The sequence below is a fragment of the Physeter macrocephalus genome, chromosome 6 (assembly GCF_002837175.3).
Source record: "Physeter macrocephalus isolate SW-GA chromosome 6, ASM283717v5, whole genome shotgun sequence".
Classification (NCBI taxonomy): Eukaryota; Metazoa; Chordata; class Mammalia; order Artiodactyla; family Physeteridae; genus Physeter; species Physeter macrocephalus.
Genome location: NC_041219.1, coordinates 29,281,536 through 29,292,456, shown reverse-complemented (window position 1 = coordinate 29,292,456; position 10,921 = coordinate 29,281,536). Strand labels below are relative to the sequence as shown.

General features: G+C 38.2%; 1 protein-coding gene across 2 annotated transcripts in view; it reads left to right on the top strand.

Moving 5' to 3' along the window:
• NTN4 (netrin 4) overlaps positions 1 to 10,921 on the top strand; it is a 109,125-nt gene that overhangs the window by 89,329 nt on the left and 8,875 nt on the right. Inside the window, exons 6-8 of one of the 2 annotated variants that reach the window (XM_024127424.1) lie at positions 1,977 to 2,190; positions 2,559 to 2,671; positions 9,775 to 9,843. In XM_024127424.1, the coding sequence (XP_023983192.1) occupies positions 1,977 to 2,190; positions 2,559 to 2,671; positions 9,775 to 9,843 (396 nt within the window). Of the gene's footprint in view, positions 1 to 1,976; positions 2,191 to 2,555; positions 2,672 to 9,774; positions 9,844 to 10,921 lie in introns of both variants that reach the window. The other variant, XM_007125127.4, reaches the window with a different exon arrangement.

Below are 10,921 nucleotides of genomic sequence, written 5' to 3'. Positions count from 1 at the left end.
CGGAGCCCAGGCCCCACAACGGGAGAGGCCACAGCAGTGAGAGGCCCGCGTACCAAAAAAAAAAAAAAGATTAATGTTTATTTCTCACAGTTGGAGAAATAACTGGAGGTTGAAGTCCGCAATATGGTGCCAGAATGGTCCAGTTCTGGTGAGAGCTCTCTTCTGGGTTGCAGACTGCCAACCTCTGTTGTTGCCTCACATCCTTCACAAAGAAGAGAGCTCTGCATTCTTCATTCCCTTATAAGGGCACCAATCTCATCTCCCCCAAATTGTATCCAAACCTCCTAAAGGCACCCCACCTCTAAATACCATCACATTGGGGATTAGGCTTCAACATACAAATTTGAAGCGGGGGGGACACAAACGTTCAACAAATCAAATTAAGCTTTCTTCCTATACCAAACCTGAACTCTCCCAGTTGTATAGGGTTGGAGAAACAACCTATCATTTTATCTGGGGTCACTATAAATTGATGACTACTAACCTCAAAAGGTGGCCTTTATGCTGCTGGCAATTATACTTCACTTCCTAAGTGTCTCATTCACTCTCCCACTCCCATTCTTCATCATCTCTCTCACCTGATGACCTTGCTTTCTATTTCATCCAGAAAATACAAGCAATCAGGAGACTTCCCTGGTGGTCCAGTGGTTAAGAATCTGCCTGCCAATGCAGGGGACATGGGTTCAATCCCTGGTCCGGGAAGATCCCACATTGCTGCGGGGCAACTAAGCCCGTGCGCCACAACTACTGAGCCCGCGCACTGCAACTATTGAGCCCACGCACCACAACTACTGAAGCCTGCCTGCATGCTCTAGAGCCCTCACGCTGCAACTACTGAGCCCACATGCCGCAACTACTGGAGCCCGTGCTCCGCGACGAGAAGCCACTGCAATGAGAAGCCTGCACACTGCAATGAGAAGCCCACACGCCGCAACGAAGAGTGGCCCCCACTTGCTGCAACTAGAGAAAGCCCGGGCACAGCAACGAAGACCCAGCACAGCCAAAAAAAAAAAAAAAAAAAAAAAATGCAAGCAATCAGAAGAAAAATCCCACCAGCTCCCACCACTGCATTTATTCACTTCCCTGCATTTGTATCCATATGCTCTGCCTTCTATCCTATTACTATGAACTAATCATGCTCCTACCCAAGCCCAACACCTCCTCTTCTACACCAAATCCCATCCTTTTTTTCCTCACTTGAGTATCCCTTTAAAAATTCTCCCATCTCTCTTCTACTCATCAATTTTTCCCTTTCTACTGGACCATTTCCATCAACATCAAACATGCTGTAATTTCCCCCATCTTAAAACAATCAAAACAGACAAAAACTCAAACCTTCACTTCAGTTCATATATCCATTCGGTATTAGCTACCACCACATTTCTGTGCCCTTACAGAAAAGCTCACAACAGAACTGTCTGTTCTCATGCTCAGATTACTCTATTCCCATTCTCTCCTGAGTTTTCTTCAGTGAGGTGCGCCACTCACTGTTACACTGAAACTATTCCTGTCAAGGACACCGGTGGTCTTCATGCTGTCAAGTACAATGATCCATTCCTGTTCCTCATCTTCTTGGACCTGTCAGCATTTAACACAGTTGATGTCGTCCACCTCCTTGAAACTTTGTTTGGCTTCCAGAACACCATGTGCTCATGATTTTTTTCCCCTCTCACTAACTGCTCCTTCTTTGTTTTCTTTGCTGATTCATTCTCATCACCCCAAACAAAAGCCATTCATATTTAATGTCTTTAATTTTAGGATAAATTAGGTGGTTTAGCAGCAGATGTGCTTTTCTGATGATATCTCCTTATCTGTCATTTAATTAGCTTTCATTCATTGCGCATACACCAAGTGGGTAAAGGAGGAGCCTCAGAGATATGCTGTGTGGTGAAGGGAAGCCAGTTTGGGATGGCTGGGCCTAATCTCCACAGATAATCAGGTCACTCATTGGTCCTTGTGTGTCCTCTCTGTTGTAGTGTGTTCCTGTCATCCAGTTGGATCAGCTGTCCTTCCTTTCAGCTCAGTGACCTTCTGTGACCCCAGCAACGGTGACTGCCCTTGCAAGCCTGGGGTGGCAGGGCCACATTGCGACAGGTGTATGGTGGGATACTGGGGCTTCGGAGACTATGGCTGCAGGCCTTGTGACTGCGCAGGGAGCTGCGACCCTCTCACAGGAGACTGCATCAGCAGGTGAATGTGCATGGCTCTTGCTCTCACCTCTGTGTCTTTCAGATTATTGTGAAGATCTGGTAGTGATTTGGAAAACGTTGCATGCCGCTAGTGGAGTAAAGATGTATTTGCACATCTCTTTAAAAAATTTTTGTCAAAGTGCAGAGTCAAGTAATTTGTTCTTGTAAGATTCTAGAGATGGCCTGGTTCATTCTGCAAAATAAATTATTCTTTTTAACAATAAGCCCTTTACAACACTATTTATTTCTGAAAAGTGAAAGGATGGGAAGGTAGCTAATAAGGTTTAAATCTCTAGAAATATATTCATTTCATTCAAGTTCTAAGAAATTACTTAATAAGTTCTTCATCATTTTCTATTTTATTAGCAGCACAGACATAGACTGGCATCATGAAATTCCTAACTTCCATTCCATGCACAATAAGAGTGAACCAACCTGGGAGTGGGAGGATGAGCAAGGATTTTCTGCACTTCGACATTCAGGTGAGACAATAGATATTACTGGGTCTAGTCATGTTTCTGGGTCTGGTCTTGAGTAACAGTGATTCATGACAAACCAGAGAACAGATTTTGGATCTTATAAGGGGAACTACAGTTCTAAGGTTAACAAAGTAGTGAACCCCATAAGTATAAAACGCTTAAACATAGCTAAATAGTATTTAACAAGCTTTTGTTTATTTTCTGATTGTTAGAATAACATGTAATTAGTACAGAAAATTTGGAAAATGCAGAATATCACAGTAAAAAAAAAACCCCAAATCTCACTATCCCACTGTGAATACTTTGGTGTGTTTCCCTCTCTCTAAGATTTTTTTTTTTTTTTTTTTTTTTTTTGCTGTGGACCATTTTTAAAGTCTTTATTGAATTTGTTACAATATTGCTTCAGTTTTATGTTTTGTTTTTTGGCCACGACACATGTGGGATCTTAGCTCCCCGACCAGGGATTAAACCCACGCCCCCTGCATTGGAAGGCGAGATCTTAACCACTAGACCGCCAGGGAAGTCCCTTCCTCTCTCTAAAATATACTGTTTTACACAGTTGAGAGCTAACTCAATGGAAATGTACAGATTCATTTAAAGGAAAAACATTCTTACAGACCTAGTGTAACTCAGTATGTACAAAGCAAAAGCTAGCTGTGAACTCCTTATGTTTAAAGCTTTTATCCAACTATAAAACAAAAATAATTTTACAAACTAAATATAAGCCAAATAAAACTAATAAAATTCAAATTAACATTAATTGAATATGAAAAATGATTTTTACTGAAGCCAAAACACTGTTTACTACATAAATATGATTCCTTGAGTTTATCAAGTCTATACTACTCTTTATTCTGCTTTAATTTTCCTATGATGTTTACCTGTTCTGTCATTTGAGGAGCATGCTGTGATACTGGCGTGAACACATAAATTCTGTGTTCATCCTATCTCTATTCTTTTCTCATAGAAACTCAAGTGGTTCTATTTAGCATCAACTTAAATCATATCACAAATACAAATGTGGACAAGAAATCTTGTTGTCAGCATTTGGTTGTAAAGTGCTCACCAAATCATCCAAATAAAACTTAAAATAACATATTAAAATATTTTTTATTATTAAACATGACAAACACCAAAAATGTGATATGGGGCTTCCCTGGTGGCGCAGTGGTTGAGAGTCCGCCTGCCGATGCAGGGGACGCGGGTTCGTGTCCCGGTCCGGGAAGATCCCACATGCCACGGAGCGGCTGGGCCCATGAGCCATGGCCGCTGAGCCTGCGCCTCCGGAGCCTGTGCTCCGCAACGGGAGAGGCCACAACAGTGAGAGGCCCGCGTACCGCAAAAAAAAAAAAAAAAAAAAAAAAAAAAAAAAAAGTGAAATGAACACCCATATGAACATCTTCTAGTGTTATCAAATCTTAATTTTGCCATAATTGCCTCATATTTTCATTTAAATTATACAGATGCATTTGAAGCCCCTGATGTACCAATCTGCAAATTGACTAGCCTTCCTTACTCCACAGAATAACCACTAACCTGAATTTTGGTGTTCATCATCCATTTTCACATTTTTACTATTTTACTATATATATATATATTAAATAGTATATAATTAATATATTTATATATTTATGTAATGTTTTAAAAATCTCATGTGCATGATAACTTACCTACCCTTTAAATTTTTTTTTTTTTAGTTAAATGTGTACTTTTTTTAGATTTATTCATTCTATTATATGAATATAACACTGTATTCTCCCGTTGTTTGCCATTTAGGTTATTTCCAATTTCCAATTTTCCACTATTATATATAATGCTACCATGAATGTTCTCTTATATGTGTTATAGTGTGTACTTGAGAAGGAGTTTCACTAGATCAGGGGCTGGCAAACTACAGCCCTCAGGCCAAATGTGGCCTGCCATCTACTTTTCTACAGGCTACGCTGCCTGCTCTAAGGTTTAAATGGTTACTTCAAATGGTTATATAAGTACCTACATAAAATCTTTAATTTTTCCCCATGGCCACAAAGCCTAAAATATTTATTATCTGTTCCATTATAGAAAATGTTTGCTGACCCTTGTTCTAAGGTACAATCTAGATACTGTTGGGTCACAGTGTGCTTATTGTCAAATTTACTATTTATTGCCAAATAGCTCTCTCAAGTGGTTGCATAAATTTGCATTCCACCAGCAAAGTATGACACCCTGTTGTTCCACATCCTCACAAATAAGTACTTTGTACTTATTTAACAAATGTCTATATAGCACATACAAGGGGCCAAGCAGTATTCTAACTCGTTAACTCAGGCACAGTTTAACTCACTCGATATTTATTGGACTTCTAAAACTGATGTGATCAAACCTCTAAATTTTTGCCAATCTGATGGGTGTGAAATGGGATCTTGCCATTTTAATTGCATTTTCCTGATCAGTAATTTTTCGTGGTTTCTTGGACTTTCAGGTTTCTTTTTCTGTGAATTTCCTATTTGTAATTTTCTTACTAATTTGTAGGAATGCTTTATAGACTCATTCATTTAACAAATATTTATTGAATACTCATACTATGTGCCAGTGCTGTAAATCTAGTAATTGAACAGACAAAAACCTCAGTCTCCAGGGAGTTCACATTCATGCAGAGGAAGACAGCTCATAAACAAGTAAAATATTTAATGATGTTTAATATAATAGAGAAATAAAGGAGGGATGTGGGATAAGAAATACTTGAGAGGGACATACTTTTAAATGGGGTGATCAGAAAAGTCCTATGAAAGGACTTTTGAGAAAAAAAACCTGAGGAAGGTAAGGGAGTGAGCTATACAGATAACAGAGGAAAGAGAGTTTAGGCAGGAGATACAGCAAGTACAGAAACCCTGAGGTGAGACTAGATAGACCTGGCTTATTTAGGAAACAGCAAGGAGGCCAGTGTGGCTGAAGCAGAGTAAGAAACCACAGTTTTAATACCTTCTCATAGAGAATTTATGGACCTTTCAAGAATCAAGAACTCAAATTATAGAAACACTTGGTATCTGCAATTCCGTATCATGGGGTTTTTTTCACTTAACATAATCTTATGATTATTTTCCTAATTGGTTTCATTTTAATTCACAACAGGAAAGAAGGTGGGAAAGATAAGGTAATATGAAGTTGTCATATTTATCTTTTTTAGCATTTGAAGAGGAAAAATCTTTCCCATTAATTTTGTGCCTTAATGCTACGTAGTCTGAATTCTATGATGTTAGCTTTAATAACCACTTTTGAAAGATTTCTTCTCTTTTTCTAACACAATCGTTTTCAGAATTCTCCAACTTTGTCTGCCAAGCCAAATCTGTAAAAATCAAGGTTCTAGTGCCATAAAAGACATTCATTAAGCCAATCATCATGTTACTAGGGAGGGAGCTGGCAGCACACTAATGAAGTACATAACGGTGCTGGCATCAGACTAACTCCAGACTCTCACATCCACAACAGCTGTTAGGTCTATGATGTCCCCAGAGAGTTTCTGAAATTCATCTGGATGAGCTCCGGATTGAGGAAGAGACTGTTCAGTCTCCTGCTACAGCAATATTCCCAATGGGTATAAAATAGTGCCCCTGGGCACCTTTTTCAACAGAAAAGTGATAATCAGTTTTCTAAGCACTGTGGTTCATTTTCAAATCTATGTGCCTACCTACCTATTTACCGGCCATAAGTTTCCATAACTAGGAATATAATGCTCTATACCAAGATACTCTTAATTTCTACCACTTCTTGTGGGGTAGAGAGCATCAGATGTAAAATTTCACTTCCTGTTCAACAAAACTGGCTTTAACTAGTACCAGAGAACTATAAACAATACTTTTTTTTTTGAAACGTTCTAACAACCCAGTATAACTAAATAGGTTTTCCTCTTCTTCCAAATTTCTTTTAAGAAAACACATCTGGGCTGAAGCCTAATCAAAAAAAGATTTATTCAAAAGCAAATATTAATGTCTGATTTCTTAACATATGAAAAGGGATCATTGGAAAGCAGCCAAGGAAAGGTCTTCAAGTAACAGACTTATTCATGTTCTTTTTATTAAATTTTTTTTCTTTTTTCTTTTTATACAATTTTTTAAGGTTACTTTCCATTTACAGTTATTACTATATTCACTATAAATATTCACTATATTCCCCATGTTGTACAATACATCCTTGAGCCTATTTTATACCCAATAGTTTGTACCTCCCACTCCCCCACCCCAATATTGTCCCTCCCTACTCATGTTCTTATAGACTCAAGGACTACAGAGAAGAGCATTATGTTGAGGAGTAAGATATGCATGTTAGTTACCATACTCTCTTGCTTTGGTGGAATCATCAAAGGCCGTGAGCTGTCCACTCAGGTTGCTACAATTTCTGAATGAGCAATCCTCTGCTTTGTTTAGATGATAAGCAATATTATTTAACAAATCACAACAGCTCATTTTAAGCATCTTTGATTTATCTCTCCCACTATTTAATTCCACTGTGATTTTCTACTTGCAGATCTTGTTCTGGTTTCTCAAGAAACTTTAGCTAGAGCCAATACGTCAATATTTTCCATTTTCCATATCTACCTACCCAGTCTCACCAGAGTCACACTCTCATTTCCACTTGTATGTCTGTCAGCAACTCTAATTCATTATATTCTCCTCGTACTAGACCTCTGTTGTTTTTTGCCTGACCAGATCCATTTCCCCTTCTTTCTTGCTATTTCTGTGGTAGCTCAACCCAGTTTTTCTTTGGGGAACCACTCTTCTGCCATTTAATACAGTCTTAGAGAGGCCAATCAGATGTTCTGTCCCTAGAATTTAAATCTTGAGCTGAAAGTGACAAATTCTGCAAATGATTAGAGTTCATAATTCCAATGGCAAAGCCATAAAGAGACTGCCCAATAGATCTCTGGCGCTCTCTTGTTTCTTGTCCTTTCAGAGTTCTGGCTCTTCGGCTTTTTCTCCTTTCTATGAGCTACTCAATAAACTTTCAATAATTAAGTTAGACTATTGATTACTACAAAAAAAAAACCTTAATACACTCCTAAAATGCTCTCCTTCTCCTAACTTCCCTATTTCTGTTAGTGAAACTACAATCCTCTCTGTCACCTTGGCTGAAAATGTCAAGTACATTTTTATGCTTCCTCATAAAATTGAATGCTTGTCCTCATCCAATCCAGTGACAGGATTTGTAGACCTGTAGACCCTAACTCTGCAGCATCCCTTGATATTTCTTCCTATCTACACCCATGGCCACCTCTCAGACCCACATCCCATCTGCCTTAGAAAGACAGTACAATGGAAAGATCGGGGGCTTCAGATTCTCCCCAACCCAGGCTTAAAATCTGGCTTTTCTACTTGTTAGCTATATGCTGCCTTGAACAAGCTAATTAACCTCTCTGAGCCTTCCTTTTTTCATTTGTTAATAGTACCTATCTCATAACCTTATTGTAAATATTAAATAAGATCATATGGATAAAATTCCTTATAAAGTTTATGGCTTATAGTTGGTATTCAGTTTAGTTACTGTTGTGTGTTACCAATTTCACTAGTTTCTAACTGGGCCCTGCCTTCATTTTTTTCTCCATTCCAATAGTTTTGGTACAGTAATGCCAGATTAATTTTCATATATATATTTTTAAATTCATGTAACTTCTTTAAGCTGATAGCTTTGAAAATTCCCCTTATCTAACAAATTAAATTCAGGCCCTAACTGCATATCAATCAAGGTCCTCCATGATACCTTCTATTATTCTCAACTCAATCTGTACCCAGGATAAACAGAACAACTGGTTCTTCCATGAACACTCTCTCCCCTTTCTCTCTTACATTTCTTTGCTCATCCTTTTATCTCTGTATTCCTGTCAAATTTCTATTTGTTAGAATCTTAGATGAGTAAATAAATGTAAAAGACTTAAAATAGTGTCTGGCATGTAGTAAGTGCTCCCCAGTAAATGTTACCTGCTGTTATGCCACTCAGTGCCTATAAAATGCAATGTGTGAGGGTAGGAGGGGAGGGGTTAGGGAAGAGGTAGAATTATATCTAATTGTTAAATCAGTAAGAATGAAAATCCTGGGGAATTCCCTGGTGGTCCAGTGGTTAGGACTCTATGCTCTCACTGCCGAGGGCCCACGTTTGATCCCTGGTCGGGGAACTAAAATCCCACAAGCTGAGCGGCATGGCCAAAAAAAAAAAAAAGAATGAAAATCCTATCCATTCTGGGCTTTAAGAATATAAAGATGAATAAGACATAACCATCGTCCTCAAGGATCACAGTCTAGAGAGGAAACAGGTACATAAATAAGTATAAGAATGCTATTATAGACTATGTACAAAGGCATTTTGAAAGTCTTCCAAAGATTTCTTCTGGCAAATCTTTCATACATAATAATTGTAATACACAATTTTAACTGTTGGGAGAAAATAACCTAGTTATTCTTCAAAGTCGACTTCAAATCGTTCTTCAGCCATGAAGCCTTTTTCCATCTTCCCAAATATATGGCCTTCCCATCCAAGCATATTGTAACTGACCTAGAACACTTATTACTGTTTACACACCTGCTTTATTCACCTTACTGAATTATAAGCCTTAAGGCAAGAATTGTTATCTTGCTCATCTTTATATACTCTGAAGTATATAGCATCATGTCCTGCACATGATAGGTGCCTAATAAATATTTTTTAAATTGGATAGCATTACCTTCAAAGGATTTCTCAATGATCTGATTTGATTTGATTTTTATTGTGGTGAACATTAATTGTAAGAAAACAGTTGTCTTTCCTATAGGTTAACCATCCAGTTGTTCCATTCCATTAGCATGGAATATTAATCCAGACTATATTTATCACAACATCAATTACAAGCATTAAAATATATCATTGTTTCTACATTTCTATATTTCTCTTAGGTCAATACTTTATTGGATGATAACTAATTCAAAAAATGACTCTATTTCTTTTGAGTGACTTTTCATGGTTTCTTATGGATTATGTCATATGAATCACTCAAGTCTTAAAGAGTTATGCCACTTGGATTTACTTGTGATTGTTTTTTGTTTTGTTTTGTTTTACTTTTTTTCTAAATAACTAACACCAATTTCATTTACTTTCTGTAGGTAAATGTGAGTGTAAGGAACAGGTGTTAAGAAACTCCAAGGCATTCTGTGGAATGAAATATTCATACGGTGAGTTTGAAGTGCTTGAATGCTTCTAAGGATCTATTCAAACTAAGTATGAAGAGTTTTTAAGGAAATGGGTGGCCTGGTTTATGACATTCACAGTAAATCAAAGCACCAGTCTTATATAATAATAGTAAACATAGTAGTCTGGCCTTGACCTAGATTTTCCTAATAGAGATAGTGTTGAATGTAATGGTGAGAGCAGGAGGCTTTTAGAGCAAAAGCAGGGTTATCCTGCTATGTGGAAAAGAGACAAACAAGAAAAAGAAAAAAATCATGACACATAATCCTTTCTTATAAATGCTTCTTGTATTAGTAATCTAAAAGGGAAGTCTCTAGCCACTTAAATGATTTCTCAGCCAGTTTATCCTGTAGTACTACTAGCCAGAAATCAGTTTAAAGCAGTATATTTCACAGTGATTAAAAGCTCAGGCTTTGGGCTCAGACCTACATGGGTTTTATTTGTGGTTTATTGGGTGGGTAACTTAACGTGTCCAGACTTCCTCATCTGTAAAATAGGGATGACGCCACCTTCCCCATGAAATGAGATTTTTGAAAAGCACACAGCACATTACCTTGCACATACTAGATGCTCAGTCAGTGTTAGGGAGGAGGAAGGGGAAATATAGTGGGGAGGCCTTGAGACGAGCTCTCTGTCTGAGTCTCTTCCCTGACCTCTCTGTATACTCTAGACTCCTCTACTTTGCAAATGCCAGGAAAATAGTGTATGGACAAAGGAAAATGCCATTGCCCTAAGTAAAGACTGTTAACTATCTTCAAATTCTAAATGGCTTTATGTTTATTATTAAGTATATTAAAGATGCCTTATCTTGCCAACATATCATTGACCAGTGTCTGAATCTTTTTATTATTCCATAACGTATACAGCATTATTTATTATTTATGCATTACAATGAAGAGAAAGTTTTTTTGGTTTTTTTTTTGCGGTAGGCAGGCCTCTCACTGTTGCGGCCTCCCCCACTGCGGAGCACAGGCTCCGGACGCGCAGGCTCAGCGGCCATGGCTCACGCGACGAGCCGCTCCGCGGCATGTGGGATCTTCCCGGACCGGGGCACGAACCCGC